The following is an 18060-nucleotide window of genomic DNA, read 5'->3' on the forward strand; positions in this document are numbered from 1 at the left end:
AGCTGAGGCAGGAGAATGGAGTGAACCCAGGAGGCGGAGCTTGCAGTGAGCCGAGATGGCACCACTGTACTCCAGCCTGGGCGACAGGGCGAGACTCCATCTCAAAAAAAAAAGCAAAAGGTATAGTAGACACATATATACTATGATGGAATGATAGCCAAGCTGAGATACTGTTTTAGTTAAAAAATTTTTATTTTTATCAAAGTAGTATGTATTACCATATAAATATAATTTACAGTGATACCAGATGATATGCTGAGATCATGTTTACTTTTTTGTATGAGTTTCATTTTCCTGGAGTTAATGGATATATCATGAATGTACTTATGAATTCCTTCCCAAATTGTCTGTCAGAGCTATAAAAAATTACTCTAAACATCGTCAAACCCTTCAGGTAACCTGTCTCTGTGCACACGTGCGTTTTGAGTTGCCCCTTCTGGAGCCCTCTGCCCTCCTGCTTCAGTCTGGACAGATTGCTCTCAGCTTGCTACACAGCAGGCATCCCGAAGCTTCCTTTCAGCATGAAATTCACTTCATTTCTCTCCTTCGTTGAAGTCCCTGTCCTCCTTTTTCTTGGTTTTCTTATTTTCATGAAGTATTGTACTCCAACAGATCCCAAAAAAGGGTACCTGGGAGATACATTTTTAATATCTTGCATGCATCTGTGTTCTAATCTCACACTTAATTATTTGGTTAGAGATTTCTAACTTGGCAATGGTATAAACTGTAATCTTTCTGAATTTTGTAAGCATTGCTTCATTATCTTCTAGCTTCCAATGTCATTGTTAATAAGGCTGATAATAGTAACCAGAGTTCATTGAGGACTGTCATGCTCAATGGTAAGGCAGCTATAGTTGAGAGCTGGAGAGTAGGCACTGCCTGTGTTTGGTTCTCTTTTATATTTTGTGTTTCTCAGCTGAAATTTTCCATCGTTTTATTCTTTATGAGTGCATTTTTCTTCATTTTGCTGTGGTAAGTATGTAATTATAATGTCTGCTTTAAATTGCTTGTCTGGGAATTTCCACATCTGTGTGTCCTGGAGTTGGCATGTCAGCTCCATGAGTCTTCCTGTGCTGAGTGATGTTGTGTTGTGTCCTAGACATTGTGATATGATGGTGGAGGTGTCATACAACAGAACGGTATGGATTCTGTTGGTTTTCCCCAAAAGGGGTTGATGTTTTCAGTTTAGCAGGCAGTCAACTTGGTCAGACTCAAGCTACAAACTGTCACTCCTGCAGCAGCTCAGAGCTCAGTTCTTGCTTAGAAGTTGCTTTGTTTCCCCAGCACGTATGTGGAAACTTGAACTGAGTTTAAATGCAGAATTTGGGATTTTTCTTCTTTGACTTTCCTGTTTCTGGATTCGTCCTCAGTTTCTGGCAGCCTGCATCTTCCTGCCAGAAGGATGGTTGGCTTCCCATTAGAGTGTTGGCTGCCCGCCCTGACCCCTGACCTCTGGCCTGCTGCTGCCGCCCTGGGCTATGGCTGCCATCCTGAGGGCAAACCAGAGAGAAAAAGTTGTGGGGGAAGGGAGGGACTAACTGCATGCTGTTCTCTGTTCCAAGTTTCAAACTCCACCAAAATCTGCCTGCCCTTTTTCAGTCAGCTGAACCCTCAGGAAGCTGTTTTTTTGTATTTTGTTCAGTGTACAGCTGTCATTTGCAGGGGGGTTGACTGGTTAGGCACAGACTAGACACGGAACTCAGACAGCCTGGGTTTGAATCCCAGTTTTGCCCTTTCTTTCCTCTTCTCTTCCTTCTTTCTTCCTCTATCTTTCAATTCTCTCTCTCTTTTTTTGAGACAGAGTCTTGCTCTGTTGCACAAGCTGGAGTGTAGTGGTGTGATCACAGCTCGCTGCAGCCACCACCTCCTGGGCTCAAGCAATCCACCCATCTCAACCTCCTAAGTAGCTGGGACAACAAGCGCGTGCCACCATAACCAGCTAATGTTTAAAAAAAAAATTGTAGAGATGGGATCTGTCTGTGTTGTCCAGGTGGGGCTTGAACTCCTGGGCTCAGGCTATCCACCCACCTTGACCTACCAAAGTTCAAGGATTACAGGCATGAGCCACTGCGCCCAGCTTTTTTTTTTTTTTTTTCTTTGAAGACACGGTCTTGCTTGTTGCCCTGGCTGGATTGCAGTGATATGATCACGGCTCACTGCAGCCTTGACCTCCTGGGCTCAAGCAGTCTTCCCACCTCAGCCTCCTGAGTAGCAGAGACCACAGGTGTGCACCACAACACCTAGCTAATTTTTACAATGTCTTGTAAAGACAGAGTCTGTGTTGCCCAGGCTGGTCTTGAACTCCTGGTTTCAAGCAATCTTCCTGCCTCAGCCCCACAAAGTGTTGGAATTACAGGTGTGAGCCACGATGGCCAGCCTGCCATTTCTAATTAGCTTTGTGCTTGGACAAGTTATTCCACTGCTCTGTGTCATAGTTTCCTTATATGTCAAGTGGTGGGATACTGAATTTAATTAATTTAATTTAATTTATTTTTCGAAAGAGGGTCTCACTTCATCACCCAGGCTGGAGTGCAGTGGCGTGATCTTGGCTCACTGCAGCCTTGACCTCCTGGGTTCAAGTGATCCTCCTGCTTCAGCTTTCCAAGTAGCCAGGACTGCAGGTGTATGCCACCACACCTGGCTAATTTTTGTGTTTTTAGTAGAGATGGGGTTTTTCCATGTTGCCCAGGCTGGTCTTAAACCCCTGAGCTTAAGCAATCCGCCTGCCTCAGCCTCCCAAAGTGCTGGGATTATAGGCATGAGCCACCACACCCAGCCTTTAAATTTTATATTAAGCAGAAATACAGAGAAATCAAATGGATTGCACTGTGCTGTACTACCTGGCAGTGCCATTGTGATTCTTAATTCTCTGTATGTTTTTTTCTTCTGTCTCTCTTTTTCTATCCCCATCCTGTCCTTCTTTAGAGGCTTGGAATCTTTATTCTTTTTGTGTGTGATGGAGTCTTGCTCTGTCACCCAGGTTGGAGTGCAGTGGCGTAATCTCAGCTCACTGCAACCTCAGGTGCCTGCCACCATGCCTGACTAATTTTTGTATTTTTAGTAGAGACAGGGTCTCGTCACACTGGCCAGGCTGGTCTCAAACTCCTGACCTCAAGTGATCTGCCCTCCTGAGCCTCCCAAAGTACTGGGATTACAGACATGAGCCACCTCGCCTGGCCTGGAATGTGTATTCTTGTTTGGAAACTTGATGATGAATCTTGATGTGGATTATTTTTATTCATTGTGCTGGGCACTCGATTTGGAAGTGCATATACTTTAGTACCAAGATTCTTTATTACAGTATTTCTTTGATAATTTCTTCTCTTGTGTTTTCTGTGTTTGCTCTTTTTTTTTTTCCTTTGAGACGGAGTCTTGCTGTTGTCACCCGGGCTGGAGTGCAATGGCGTGATCTCGGCTCACTGCAACCTCTGCCTCTCAGGTTCCAGCAATTCTCCTGCCTCAGCCTCCTGAGTAGCTGGGACTACAGAAGCCCACCACCACGCCCAGCTAATTTTTGTATTTTTAGTAGAGATGGGGTTTTACCATGTTGGCCAGGCTGGTCTCGAACTCCTGACCTCAAGTGATCCGCCTGCCTCGGCCTCCCAAAGTGCTGAGATTACAGGCGTGAGCCACCACGCCGGGCCTTTTTTTTTTTTTTTTGAGACATCTCGTTTTTTTTATGTGTCTCCCAGATTGGAGTGCAGTGACACGATCATGGCTCACTGCTGCCTCGACTTTCCAGGCTCAAGTGATCATCCTCAGCCTCCTGAGTAGCTGTGACTACAGGCATCCACCACCCGCTAATTTTTTAAATTTTTGTATAGACAAAGCCTCACCACGTTGCCCAGGTTGGTCTCAAACTCCTGGGCTGACGTAATCCTCCTGCTGCAGCTTCCCCAAGTGCTGGGATTACAGGTGTGAGCCACCATGCCCAGCCTCTTATTTATTTATTTATTTATTTATTTATTTATTTATTATTTATTTATTTATTTATTGAGATGGTGCCTTGCTCTGTTGCCCAGGCTGGAGTGCGGTGGTGCAGACTGGCTCACTGCAACCTCTTTCTCCCAGGTTCAAGCGATTCTCCTGCCTCAGCCTCCCAAGTAGCTGGGATTATAGGCGTGCGCCACGACACCCAGCTAATTTTTATGGGGTTTCGCCATGTTGATCAGGTTAGTCTCAAACTCCTGACCTCAAATGATCCTCCTGCCTTGGTCTCCCAAAGTGCTGGGATTACAGGCATGAGCCCCCGCACCTGGCCAGCCTTTTAAAAATATGACATCCCATTAGTACATTTGATTGTCTGACTTTTAAGAATACTTTGAGGCTGGGTGTGGTGGCTCACCCCTGTAATCCCAACACTTTGGGAGGCTGAGGCGGGCGGATCACGAGGTCAGAAGTTCGAGACCAGCTTGGCCAACATAGTGAAACCCAGCCTCTACAAAATATACAAAACATTAGCCGGGTGTGGTGGTGGGTACCTGTAATCCCAGCTACTCGGGAGGCTGAGGCAGGAGAATTGCTTGAACCCAGGAGGCAGAGGTTGCAGTGAGCCGAGATCGCACCATTGCACTCCAGCCCAGGTGACAGTGTGAGACTCCATCTCAAAATAAATAAATAAATAAAAATAATACTGCCGGGTGCAGTGGCTCATACCTGTAATCCCAGCACTTTGGGAGGCCAAGGCAGGCAGATCACGAGGTCAGGAGTTCGAAACCAGCCTGACCAACATGGTGAAACCCTGTCTTTACTAAAAATACAAAAATTAGCCGGGTGTGGTGGCATGCACCTGTAATCCCACGTACTCAGGAGGCTGAGGCAGGAGAATCACTTGAACCCAGGAGGCGGAGGTTGCAGTGAGCCAAGATTGTGCCACTGTACTCCAGCCTCGGCATCAGAGCGAGACTCTGTCTCAAAAATAAATAAATAAAAATAAAAATATTTCATTGCATGGTTCGTTTCCATCTCTTAATCCTTCTTCTTATACTTTGAGAGATTCTCTTAGTATTTATCTTCTAATCCTCTTGTTTTTATTTTTGTAATCCTATTTTTAGTTTTCCTCCCTGACTACTTTTACTTCCTGACTACTTTTTTATCTACTCTCTTGTTCTTTTCTGGGGATATTTTGTCCTCTCAATAGTCTTACTTCATATAATATTTTATCTAAAGATACAACTTTAAAAAGTTTTCTTTTGCTCCCTGTCTTATTTCCTCCAATTTATTTTTGTTTGTTTTGGTCTCCTCTTTCATAGTAGAGACTGCGGTCAAATGTCTGGTACTCTACAGCTGTCTGTTCATATTTAAGGGTCCAGCACTGAAAAGCTGCTGGGGAGCTCTGTGAGAGTGGGCAGGATCAAGCCATTCATTGGGGAATTCTCAAAGCAGTGTCTGTAGGGTTTTTCCCTTGGGCTTATCAGTTCCCTCAGAGAGGAATCTTCTAAATTCCTGCTTGGGGTATGAAACTGGCAGCCTTGTGTGAAATACACAGAGGAATGGGGCTGGGGGTATTGTGTTGAGATTACTGACTCTCACGTAATCACATTTGGTACAGTGCTCCCTCCTCCTCTTAGCTTGTTGGATATTCTGGAACTCAGATCCTTTTGATTAAACCTCTGAAACTTCCCATCTTCTGCTGGATTTGAGTAGGGGACTTAAAGGTCTGATTCTTATATAAGTTTGCAACCAACGAACTTGGTTCAAACGCATTCCACTTTGTGGAGGTTCCCTGTATCTCTAATCCTGGAGCCTTTTATTGGAGCAGATCACCTTGCTTTTTGTTGCCCCTCTCCCATCCCTATCCTTTGGGTAGGGAAGGTTTCTCTATTCTACTAAGTCAGTTATTTCTTGTCCTTCTTGTGTTAGTCCATTTTGTGTCAGTATAAAGGAATACCTGAGGCTGGGTAACTTAGAAAGAAAAGAGGTTTATTTGGCTTATGGTTCTGCAGGCTGTTTAAGAAGCCATCACCACCTGGCCTAATTATAATTTTTAAAAATAACGTTTATTTTTTAATAGTATACAGGTTCATTATAAAAACGTTTTGAACAAATAGAAAAACAAAAAGGAAAAATATTACTAGTAGACCTGTACTCAAAGATCACCAGAGGCCAAGTGCGGTGGCCCATGCCTGTCATCCCAACGCTTTGGGATGCTGGGGTGGGAGGATTCCTTGAGGCCAGAAATTTAAGACCAGCCTGGGTAACATGGCAATGCCCCATCTCTACAAAAAATACAAAAAATGGTCCGGGTATGGTGGGGCACGCCCATAGTCCCAGCTACTCAGGAGGCTGAGGTGGGAGGATTGCCTGAGTCCAGGAGGTTGAGGCTGCAGTGAGCCGTGATCTGCAGTCAACCTAGGTAACAGAGTTAAGACCCTGTTTCAAAAATAAAAGATCACTAGAATCAACAATCACTTTTCAATTTTATTTTAACTTGATGGTTATCACTATATATATGTGTATATATATGTGTGTATATATGTGTGTATATATGTACATATATGTATATGTATGATTTTATAACTTTTTCCCAAAGAGTAATAATTTGAATTATTATGTTTCTTACACAAGTAGGCTGTTTCTAAGTGTCTGGGTTTTTAACATTTTACAGTTTTTATTGTACTTATATTTTTTGGAGACCTAGTCTCACTCTTTCACCCGGGCTGGAGCACAATGGTGTGATCATAGCTCACTGCAGCCTCGAACTCCTGGCCTCAAGTGATCTTCTTGCCTTAGTCTCCTGAGCAGCTGGGATTACACATGGGTGCCACCAGGCCCAGCTTTTTTTTTTTTTTTTTGAAAAGACATTTCCAAAAGTTAATTAGTTGGCATCTTTTCATTCATAGTTGTGATGGTTCACACCTTAATCTGAGTGAACTTTTTCTCTGCCACCTAGGATGGTCCTGGTCTTGTGTATGTCCACTCACTGGCCACTCATTCTGCTTTTCTCAATCTCTTCTTAGGTGTCAGAACTGGGAAGGTGGCATTGGCGGGGTACCAGGGATGGAAGCCCATGGTGGCTATACCTTCTGTGGCCTGGCCGCGCTGGTAATCCTCAAGAGGGAACGTTCCTTGAACTTGAAGAGCTTATTAGTAAGTATCTTTTGAGCCATCCCCCTCTCAGGCCCCAGGTCATGGTGATGTGATTGTACTCAGACATGCAGGCTTCAGGAGAGTTTGGCTATGGGAAGGGCTAACAGAGTTAGCTCTGTTCCAACACAGAGGAAGGAGTGAGCAGCTGCTCTGTCTTGGCTCCCCCTTCTGCCTTTCTGTCTTCCTGCTTAGAGCTTTTTACATAGTGTGTAGACTACATAGACTGTGTCCTGCAGACATCTGGTGTGAGCAGAGTACCTTCCTTATACTTCAGTTTCGTAGAATTAGAGGTTATCGTGTGTTATAGAAAGAACCTCCTAAGAGGAAAAGTTAACAAGAAGAGCTTTGCAGCATTTCGAAATCAAACTTTTATTACCTGCTGCACTGTGTAAACATTTAGTACCTACATTTAAATGAGTTGTTTAGGCAGAGCTGGCTAATTGCATTGAGAAGGCAGCCCAACATTTATGTCTGGACCCCAAGCTCCTGGCCAGTATTCAGAAGAAACTCAGAAAGCAGTCAGCTTTAGGGAGTCACTAGATTGTAGTTAAATGATCAGTGGGTGCACAAACACACACACCTCCACGGCCACCAGGGAGAAGGCATTTCCCGTCATGTCATTTGGGGAGCATGTACCCCCTGACCATGACGTCAAAGCAAACCAGCTGCAACTGACATGCACCTCCTCTCCCTGAGTTCAGATGCCAGCCTCCCGTTATGCGGCCCATCGTGAGCTTCCTGGAGAGTCTCTGTTGTACCCTGTAGACATGTAACCAGCAGTGTCCTGCCTCCACCTTCAGAAAGCCTCCCCTGGTGTAGTCTTTTTAAAGATTCATGAAGGCCTGAAGGCTCATGCTGAAACAGCCAACTTTGTATGCTGAACTTAAGAGTTTCTCAGATGTTTTAAAATCTGAACACCAATAAGGCATGAAACAAAAAAGTCCCATCTCCCAGGCAGAAATAAGGAATGTGATTAGGGAGTGCCTCAGTTATAAAGACAGTGTTCTAGATTTGAACCCTGTCCCTACTACATTTGAGACATGAGTCCTTGGGCAAATTGTCTAATCTCTTTTAGCTTGATATTTTTTTCTTTTATAAGGTAGGGATAACAATCCTTATTTTTTTAAGGTTGAAGGAGAGAACATTTATAAACAGCCTGGCACATAGTAGGTACTTAATAAATGTTAGTGTCCCTCTAACCCACAGTAATAATCTTTTTGGCACAAGGGACCAGTTTTGTGGGAGATAATTTTTCCATGGACCTGGGGTTGGGGGTGGGACGGGGGGTGATGGCTTCAGGATGATTCAAGTACATTACATTTATTGTGTACTTTATTTCTATTATTACATTGTAATGTATAATGAAATAATTATACAACTCACCATAATGTAGAATCAGTGAGAGCACTGAGCTTGTTTTCTTTCAACTAGACAGTCCCATTTGGGGGTGATGGGAGACAGTGACAGATCATCAGGCATTAGACTCTCATGTAGAGCGTGCAACCTAGAAGCCTGGCATACACGGTTCACAGTAGGGTTTGCGCTCCTATGAGAATCTAATGCTGCCGCTGATCTGTCAGGAAGTGGAGCTCAGGCAGTAATGGGAGCAGTGAGGAGCAGCTGTAAATACAGATTAAGCTTCACTGGCTCACCCACCACTCATGTCCTGCTGTGCAGCCTGGCATGGTCTGGGGGTTAGGGACCCCTGCTCTAACCCAGACTACTCCCTTCCATTTGCTTTGGGAGAAGTAGGACCCATATCTGAAGTATGAATTCCTATAGCCCAAGGAAACAGAACAAATCCATGGGCTTAGGCACTGGAAAAAGTAAATTAGTCTGCTTAAAAACACTTAAGCCCTGCGGTAAGTAGAAATAAGGAACCGACTCCCACTGCAGCGCCTGCTTTCTCTCTGCCTGAGTAATGCTTAGCCCACTTCCATTACATGCTGGAAGCCCTGGTTCATTTAAGATCAACCGAGGATATATTAGTACCTGAACCTGCAGTACAGTGTTTTCTGTCTCTTTTAAGCATTTGTGACTGTGACTTTCTATGGGCAGGTGTTGCCTTGAAGAGGGAATAATCTAAACAACAGCTTTTAGGGGAGGGCTGGCCCCCACTTCCATCAAGGGTCCCAGTGGCTCCTTTCAGGACCTTTACCTAGTAAGACTCTAGAAACAGGAAGTACCCTCCCCTGTACCCTTTCAGTTGAGTGAGGCAGCTCTGTAAGTCCGTGGCTGGAATGGCCTAGGTGGTCTAGGGAGGGAAATGGAAATGTCATATCTGCTCAGCCAGTTGGTTCTGCTCATTCTGAGGGACCAAACCCATGACTATCTTGATCTTTGTAGTAGAGTGTGTTTAGAAAACTTGTAGATAAGCAAGGAATGGTGGTATCGTGTGTGACCACTGAGTGACATCAAGACCAAGATCTATTTTACAGCTTCAAAGTAAAAGATTTTCTTATATCAGCCACAGACTGGGCAGAGTTGTCATTTGGTAATTAGAATGAATGGCTTCTGCTTTCAGGCCTGCTAGTGACTTGCTAAGAGACCTTGGGTAAATTTCCCCAGGTGCCAAGTAAAAGTCAGGAGCAGTTTGAGATCATCTGATGAAATGTAGTACCAAATTCCATTTATCTGCTTTTAATAAACTCCCCGGAGCAGGGAAGTAATGAGAAATGAGCTACTGGTAGTCTTGCCTTCAATTTCCAACTTAAGCCATGTTTATTAAGAGACTTTGAAGGTCTCCTTACAAACCAGCTTGGCCTCTTTATCCTCTCAGCACTGGCACTGCTTTGGAACCCAGGAAAAGGTAGTTGTCTGCCAGGCATTGAGCAGAGATCAGTGCTGGATGCCTCTACAGCGTTGGCTTAAATGCTTCACTCTGTGTCTATGGCAGTGTGGGGAGGGAAGGAAAGAAAGCCAGAGCACCAAAACTAGAGTGCCAAGAAGCCACAAGATGGGAAACCCTCCATCCCACAGATTGACTCCTGGAGATTCTGTCGGGCTGGATTTTGTCTCTTTTAGCCTACAACTGCCTTTCCCATCTGTGTCTCCTCAGCAATGGGTGACAAGCCGGCAGATGCGATTTGAAGGAGGATTTCAGGGCCGCTGCAACAAGCTGGTGGATGGCTGCTACTCCTTCTGGCAGGCGGGGCTCCTGCCCCTGCTCCACCGCGCACTGCACGCCCAAGGTGAGCCTGGGGAGCTGTTCACTGGGGCTGGATGATTTCCCTCCACTACTCACAAAGTCTGGAAGCCCAGTGTGCTTTTTTAGAGGGGTTGAAATGAGCTCTGTCTATCCTGGATTTTGAGTGCCCAGTGTGGAACCTCATGCCGTGGGGCATGCGAATGCAGAGTAAGATTTAGTTTCATTGGTTTAGTGTCATTCTTTGCTTCTTCAAATTGGCTGCGACAGAATGAGCTTCCTTGAAATTGCTACGGGGAGCGGGGAGGAAGTGGGCGCTGCTTCTGCGTTATCTGGAAGGAGCAGCCCACTCCTGTCCTGGGCTCTGTGGTGATTGCCACCTCCTCTGGGTGCAGGGCAGAGCTGAAAACCCTCAGTGTTGCAACAGTCACTGTTGCAACAGCCACTGTTGCAACAGCAACAGGAAAGGCAACTGCGTAAAGGGGTAGAGAACCAGAACCCATGGAGAAGAGACTCGCCGTGTCTGACTGGCTGCAGAGTTGTCACTATTAGAAATGTTTTATTTTACATTCATTGAACAAGCCTAAATGGGAGTTTGTTCCACCTGCACCATTGGAGTAGAGAAATCCACGTTCGTTTCTGTGGGGTCTCAAATGGGAACGCAAAACCGAAGTAGTTAGTGAGCAAAAAGTCTGGGAACATTCTCTCTCTATCTCTTGAAACCTCAGTCTGCCTGCTAACTCCTGCACCACCTTTCTGGTGTACTTGATGTGAGAGCAGGTGTCTCTGAGTAGACCTGTGGGAGAGAGGAAGTCATGGGGCCCTGCTGGTTGCTGATCTGTTTTTGGAATGAGATCCCTGGGTCCAAAGAGAAGCTGTTCTTCGGACTTAGTTGGATAATGTAACTGCTCAAATGTAAAAGATGAGATTCTTTTCTGCCCCTCCCCATACTTTTTTCTCCTGTTTCTGAGCCCCCTACCCCCCGTCTTCCCCCCTCCCCGCCGCCCCCGAGATGGAGTCGTGCTCTGTCTCCCAGGCTGGAGTGCAGTGGCACGATCTTGGCTCACTGCAGCCTCCACCTCCCAGGTTCAAGCAATTCTCCTGCCTCAGCCTCCTGAGTAGCTGGGACTACAGGCATGTGCCACCACACCTGGCTAATTTTTGTATTTTTAGTAGAGACAGGGTTTCAGCATGTTGGCCAGGCTGTTCTTGAACTCTTTACCTCAGGTGATCCGCCCACTTCGGCCTCCCAAAGTGCTGGGATTATAGGCGTGAGCCACCGCACCCGGCCCTGAGCCTCATTATTTAGTTTCTTAATTTCCTTTGAGTTGTTGAGTTGTGACCATTTCTGACACTGAATTAAAGTAAGCAGAGCCTCTGTCCCATTTTCCCGGCCTGGGCCCACTGGGCTTTAGGTGTCAGTATTAAGGCATATAAGGCACTTACCCTTGGAACACAGCAAGTGCACTGTCAGCAAGTGCACTGACTCTGGAGCCTGCACAGTCTCTGCCTTGACCACCAGTAGGGAAGTCAGGAATTCCCCAAGTCAAACATTTTTTATTTTAGTATTATTTTTTTTTTTTTGAGACGGAGTTTCACTCTTGTTGCCCAGGCTGGAGTGCAATGGATCACTGCAACCTCTGCCCCCTGGGTTCAAGTAATTCTCCTGCCTTAGCCTCCTAAGTAGCTGGGATTATAGGCATGCACCACCACGCCCAGCCAATTTTGTATTTTTAGTAGAGACAGGGTTTCTCCATGTTGGTCAGGCTGGTCTCGAACTCCTGACCTCAGGTGATCTGTCCGCCTTGGCCTCCCAAAGTGCTGGGATTACAGGCGTGAGCCACCGTGCCTGGCCCAACATTTCTAAGATAGAAAAAAACTTGGGGTCATGGTGATCTCTTTATTTGGAACTGGTGAGGTCAAGCCCCTGGTAAAATGGTCAGTCTTTTACAAACCTGTCCCTGGCATGGATAAGACTCAGTAATTCTGCAATCCCAGGGAAATGTGGAATGAGCTATAACAGGAGCACCACCTGTCAAAGTCTTCCAGGGGGGCTGCTGGTTGTTTCTTGTAGCACATGTTCTAGGGGGCTTAGTGGCATTCAAAGCTTTGTCTTTGGAAAAGGGTACCTGTGAATCTTGGTGCTTCCAGCTTTTTTCATTGGCTGGGAGAAGGCCTGTGTTGTCTTCTCAGACACAGGGCATCTCTTGAACTTGGAACAGACAGGAGTCTGTAAAGAAGGGAAGTGTGTTGAAAGGAGGGCAAAATACTGACTTCGGGAGTCAAAAGGGGATGCAGTGTAGAAAGATAGTCACAATATATTGTGATCATATCAAAGCAATATGTGTGGAATCCCATTTTTAGTGAAGAGTTGACTATAAAAAATTCATAGAAAGTATCTAGGATGTGAAGTTACAGGTGATGTTTGTTTCTTCTGTTTGTATTTTCTAATCTTTCTATAGTTAATAGGTATTTCTTGCATAAAAAAAGACAACAAAAGTTATTTTACAGAAACAGGGAAATTCTACAAACAAAACAAGCAAAAAGGTGCGAAAAATATTTATAACAAGTGATGAATGGCTAATTTCTTTAATTTGAAAAAAAAATCATACAAACCAGTAAGAAATGGATGGACAACCCAACTGAAAAACAGGCAAAGGATCTGAAGAAAGAGGTCCCAGTGAAAGAACTGTCCTTCTTACTTTTTCTACTACAACTGCCACTACTACTGGTAGCGGAGTCTTCCCAAGTCCTCACTGTATGCCAGGGGCTGTACTGAGCATTTCACATATGTTTTCTCATTTAATTCTCAAAACAACCCTATGAAATAGGTACCATTGTTTACAGATGAGGAAACAAACTACAGTGAGGTTAAGTGATTGCTTTATATAATACCTGATTGGCACTCACAAGGGTTAGTATGTGGTTGTGTGAATCCAGACTAGCTGGCATCTGAACCCTGCCCTGCTCATAACCACAGTAGGTGGCTATTAATCCAACGAAAAATTGTTTAGCTCACTTGTAGTTAAAGAAATGCTAATCAAAAGAGTGGCACTATTTGTTTTTATTATTGGATTGGCAGAGATTAAAAAACTTGATACCCTATGTTGGGGAGAGTGTGAGAAAACAGGTAATTTGATACTGTTAGTGGGGATGTAAATAGGTTAAGTCATTTTTTGGAGGGCAGTTTGGAGACATCCATTTAAATTATAAGGGCACTTACCCTTTGAACACAGCAAGTGCACTGTCAGGAATTTACCTGCAGGGATATTAGCAAAGGATGTATATTGAAGTGGAGTTTTAATAGCAGCCTAAGTGCCTATCAAAAGGTTAAGGGTTAAATAATAAAAATCTCTCCAAACAGTAGCTGCATACCATGGGCTGATATAGAAAGCTCTGCAAGATACAACATGAAGTGTAAGGGGGCGGGGCCTGGAGCAGTGCCTGGGCACACAGCCTGAGATGTACACAGCTTTTCCTGGAACCCTACACAAAACCCCTTGAACAATGGGTACCTTTGGGAGAAGAGAAGAAGACAGAAGGAGGGAGACTTTTTAGATTTTTTTTTTTTTTTTTTTTTTTTGAGACGGAGTCTCACTCTGTTGCTGAGGCTGGAGTGCAGTGATGCAATCTCGGCTCACTGTAGCCTCCTCGGTTCAATTGATTTTCTTGCCTCAGCCTCCTGTGTAGCTGGGATTAGAGGCGTGTACCACCACACCCAGCCAATGTTTTCTATTTTTAGTAGAGACAGGATATGACTATGTTGGCCTGGCTGGTCTCAAACTCCTGGCCTCAAGTGATCCACCTTCCTTGGCCACACAAAGTGCTGAGATTACAGGCGTGAGCCACCATACCTGGCCAACTTTTTAGATTTTCTATCCTTCTGTATTATACTGTGCCCTTTAAAAAAAAAAAACCATGTGCATTACTAATTTTATTTTGGTAAATGTACAAATACATTTTTTAAAAGGCATTGATCATATTGCTAACTAAAAAGCAAAAAGAATGCTCTACATAGTGCAGCACGTGGGTCTAGGCCATGCCCTGACCCAGCAAGTGACCATCAGTGGCTCCATGCCATTGACTACCTTCTATGTGTAAATGACAGTATTTGAGTAGAAGAAGGAATTACTATTAGTACCTTAAAATGCTGGACATGGTGGTTCATGACTATAATCCCAGCACTTTGGGAGGCCAAAGCAGGAGGACCTCTTGAGCTCAGGAGTTCAAGACCAGCCTGGGCAATATAGTGAGAGCTTGTCTCTACAAAAAATTAAAAACAGTTAACCAGAAATGGTGGCACATGCCTGTAGTCCTGCTACTCAGGAGGCTGAGGTAGAAGGATCACTTGAGTCTGGGAGGCAGAGGTTGCAGGCAGAGAGTGCCACTGCAACTCCAGCCTGAGCGACAGAGCAAGACTTCGTCTCAAAAAAACACAAAAGCCTGTAATCCCAGCATTTTGGGAGGCCGAGGTGGGTGGATCATGAGGTCAGGAGTTCAAGACCAGCCTGGCCAACATGGTGAAACCCCATCTCTACTAAAGATACAAAAAATTAGCCAGGCATGGTGCCACGTTGCCTGTAATCCCAGCTACTCAGGAGGCTGAGGCAGGAGAATCCCTTGAACCCCGGAGGCGGAGGTTGCAGTGAGCTGAGATCGCGCCGTTGCACTCCAGCCTGGGTAACAGGGCAGGACTCCGTCTTAAAAAAAAAAAAAAAAAAGGCTTAAGAAATCTCAAGTGCTGACTAAATCAGTGAGTTACTTTGTTTTTTGTTTTGTGGAGCAATAAGAAAGCAGCAGGCCTGTGAGTTTCCACTTGGCTTGGTAGTTACTGGTTTCTTATATGTTCTTTTGGACCTACCCTGGAATTTTCTTGCCTACCTGTGAAATTGAGCTACAGATGGCTGCACCTATCAGTTATGGTGTGGAAAGACTTTTGATTTTTTTAGATAAAAGGAACCTTTGAAATGCAAAATGAGATTAGAATGGAGACCTATAATTTCAGGAAGAGGTAGAAAGGATTTAAAAGGCCGATTCCAGTGTGCAGTTGTCACCCTATAATCATATCTGCTTTCATCTTGTTGTGATTATGTGTGCTGGTGTCCAAATTCAGGATATCTGGAAGCTCCTTGTAGAGTTTTTGAACTTTGAGCTTCTATGCTTTAATAATATAGGAAGTCACTGAAACAGTCTATAGTTTTTTATATAATAAACATAGCGTTTTCTTTTCAGACTCTAATTTTAGCCACAGGTTATCATTTACCTTATAATAATAGTCTTTTATTTGTTATAGGATATGAAATATATGTACATTTTGTACAGATGTGTAATGCAGTTTCCTAAAGTTTAATAAATATGCTTTTTTAAATAATAGCTTTGTTGAGATATAATTCCCATACCATACAACTTACCTATTCAGTTGCGAACCATCATGACAATTTTAGAACATTTTCATCACTCATCCCCCCAAAAATCCCCATACACATTAAATATTTTCTTAAAAAGGAAATCGCAAAGGAAAAATCAATAGTATGATTACAATATTAAGTATAAAACATATATATGTTTTACATTAATTAAATTTTAAAATTAATTTTAAAAAGTTTTAAACTCACAGAACCAAAACAGAGGAGCAAAAAGGAGAAAATAGATGCAGCATATGATGTAGACAAGGGGCAAGTATAAGAAAAAGCTAGATTAATAAAATTGGCTATTGGATCTCAGAAGATTAGGCCAAACAGACACCATCATAAGGAAATGCAAATATTAAACACAAGTTATGGAAAAATTTCACCCTAATTAGTAATCAGAGGCATGCAAATCAAAATAAACTATCAGGTACTATTTCTTTTTACCATTTTAATTGCTGATAACTTTAAAAAAGTAACTAAAGCTGGCCGGGCGTGGTGGCTCACGCCTGTAATCCTAGCACTTTGGGAAGCCGAGTTGGGCAGATCACTTTAGGAGTTCGAGACTGGCTTGATCAACATAGTGAAACCCTGTCTCTACTAAAAATGCAAAAATTAGCCAGGCGTGGGGGCTTGTACCTGTAATCCAAGGTACTCAGGAGGCTGAGACAGGAGAATGACTTGAACCTGGGAGGCAGAGGTTGCAGTGAGCTGAGATCACACCACTGCACTCCAGCCTGGGCGACAGAGCAAGATAGCATCTCAACAACAACAACAAAAAGGTGCTAATGCTGGAGGTGGTATAGCAAAATTTTAAATTTTGCTGGTAGCTATATAAAGTCTTTGTTTTTATTTTTAGTTTATTTATATATTTATTTTTGACAGCTCCTGCAGAGCAGGGCTACTCCACAGGGATTGTGCTGAGAGTAGTCTATAAATTCTTAAAGCAGTTTATCAGTATCTATTAAAAGCCTTAACAATGTTTATTCCCTTTAACCGAATAATTCCACCGTGGTCAGTCTATTTGAAGAAAATAATCTTAAGCATACATAATATTGACAAAGATTTAGTCCAGCATTCCTCATAATGGCAAGGAACTGGAAACAACCTTGGAAATAAGTAAAAGAAGATAGAGTGAAGTCCCATCATATATGTATGTATCTTCTACAACAAAGTTCACTGTGCTTACAGGTGAGGAAAAGAAAGGAAGGGAATTAAAATAGTGCAAGTGTATCAAAGCATGTGGCCTGCAGCCAGCCTGAGATGGGAGATTGGATGCTTCTCCTTAGGTCGGACTTAGTTTCCTGTGTCTCTTAATGGGTGTTTCAGGGCTGAGTGCGACTCAGGGTTGAAGATGAGAAGCTTTTGTCCCTGGCCTCTAAATGTCAGCTGGCCACTGTCCCTCACCTAGTGCTCAACCTTGGAAACCCTTTTCCTCTGTGTCTCTTTTTAAAGAAATTTAATAAATTCTTATTGTCTGTTTGAAATATTCAACAATTTAGGCTGGGTGCAGTGGCCCACGCCTGTAATCCCAGAACTTTGGGAGGCCAAAAGAGGGTGGGTCACCTGAGGTCAGGAGTTAGAGAGCAGCCTGACCAACATAGTGAAACCATGTCTCTACTAAAAATACAAAAATTAGCCAGGCATGGTGGTGCATGCCTGTAATCCCAGCTACTCGGGAGGCTGAGGCAGGACAATCGCTTGAACCCGGGAGGCGGAGGTTGCAGTGAGCCGAGATCGTGCCATTGCCCTCCAACCTGGGCAACAGAGTGAGACTGTGTCTCAAAAAAAAAAAAAAAAAAAAAAAGGAAATATTCAACAGTTTAATATTTTGCTTCAATCTCTATAGACTGTATCATAAACTTTTCATTTTTATTTTTAGAAATCTTTTCCCCTGTTTTTCTTTTTTGCTATTTTCTCCAAAATGTGAAAGGTTATTGATACCATAAACTTTTATAATTTTCACCATAGGAATTTTTTTTTTTTTTGAGACGGAGTCTTGCTGTGTCGCCCAGGCTGGAGTGCAGTGGTGCGATCTCAGCTCACTGCAAACTCCACCTCCTGGGTTCACGCCATTCTCCTGCCTCAGCCTCCTGAGTAGCTGGGACTACAGGCGCCCACCACTATGCCTGGCTAATTTTTTTGTATTTTTAGTAGAGACAGGGTTTCACCGTGTTAGCCAGGATGGTCTTGATCTCCTGACCTCGTGATCAACCCCCCTCAGCCTCCCAAAGTGCTGGGATTACAGGCATAAGCCATCGTGCCCGGCCCACCATAGAAATTTATATACTGACATATATATAAGATTTTTAGCTCAGTTCTTTTTATGATACAGTTACCTTATATGTCCACTTAATGAAATACTATATGGCTATTCACAGTGATGGCTATGCAGATTATGTAGTAGAATAGAAAATT

At 43.8% G+C, this 18060-nt stretch overlaps 2 protein-coding genes across 4 annotated transcripts in view; one reads left to right on the top strand and one right to left on the bottom strand.

The window, feature by feature from the left end:
* The window catches only part of FNTB (farnesyltransferase, CAAX box, beta), a 75300-nt gene that overhangs the window by 47115 nt on the left and 10125 nt on the right, over positions 1 to 18060 (top strand). For both annotated transcript variants that reach the window (NM_001302412.1, XM_009427944.5), the window contains 2 exon segments: positions 6960 to 7089; positions 10148 to 10280. In NM_001302412.1, coding sequence (NP_001289341.1) covers positions 6960 to 7089; positions 10148 to 10280 — 263 coding nt within the window.
* Positions 1 to 18060, bottom strand: part of MAX (MYC associated factor X) — a 99028-nt gene that overhangs the window by 30338 nt on the left and 50630 nt on the right. The gene's annotated exons all lie outside the window — the stretch shown is intronic.

Source organism: Pan troglodytes, chromosome 15 (genome assembly GCF_028858775.2).
Source record: "Pan troglodytes isolate AG18354 chromosome 15, NHGRI_mPanTro3-v2.0_pri, whole genome shotgun sequence".
NCBI lineage: Eukaryota > Metazoa > Chordata > Mammalia > Primates > Hominidae > Pan > Pan troglodytes.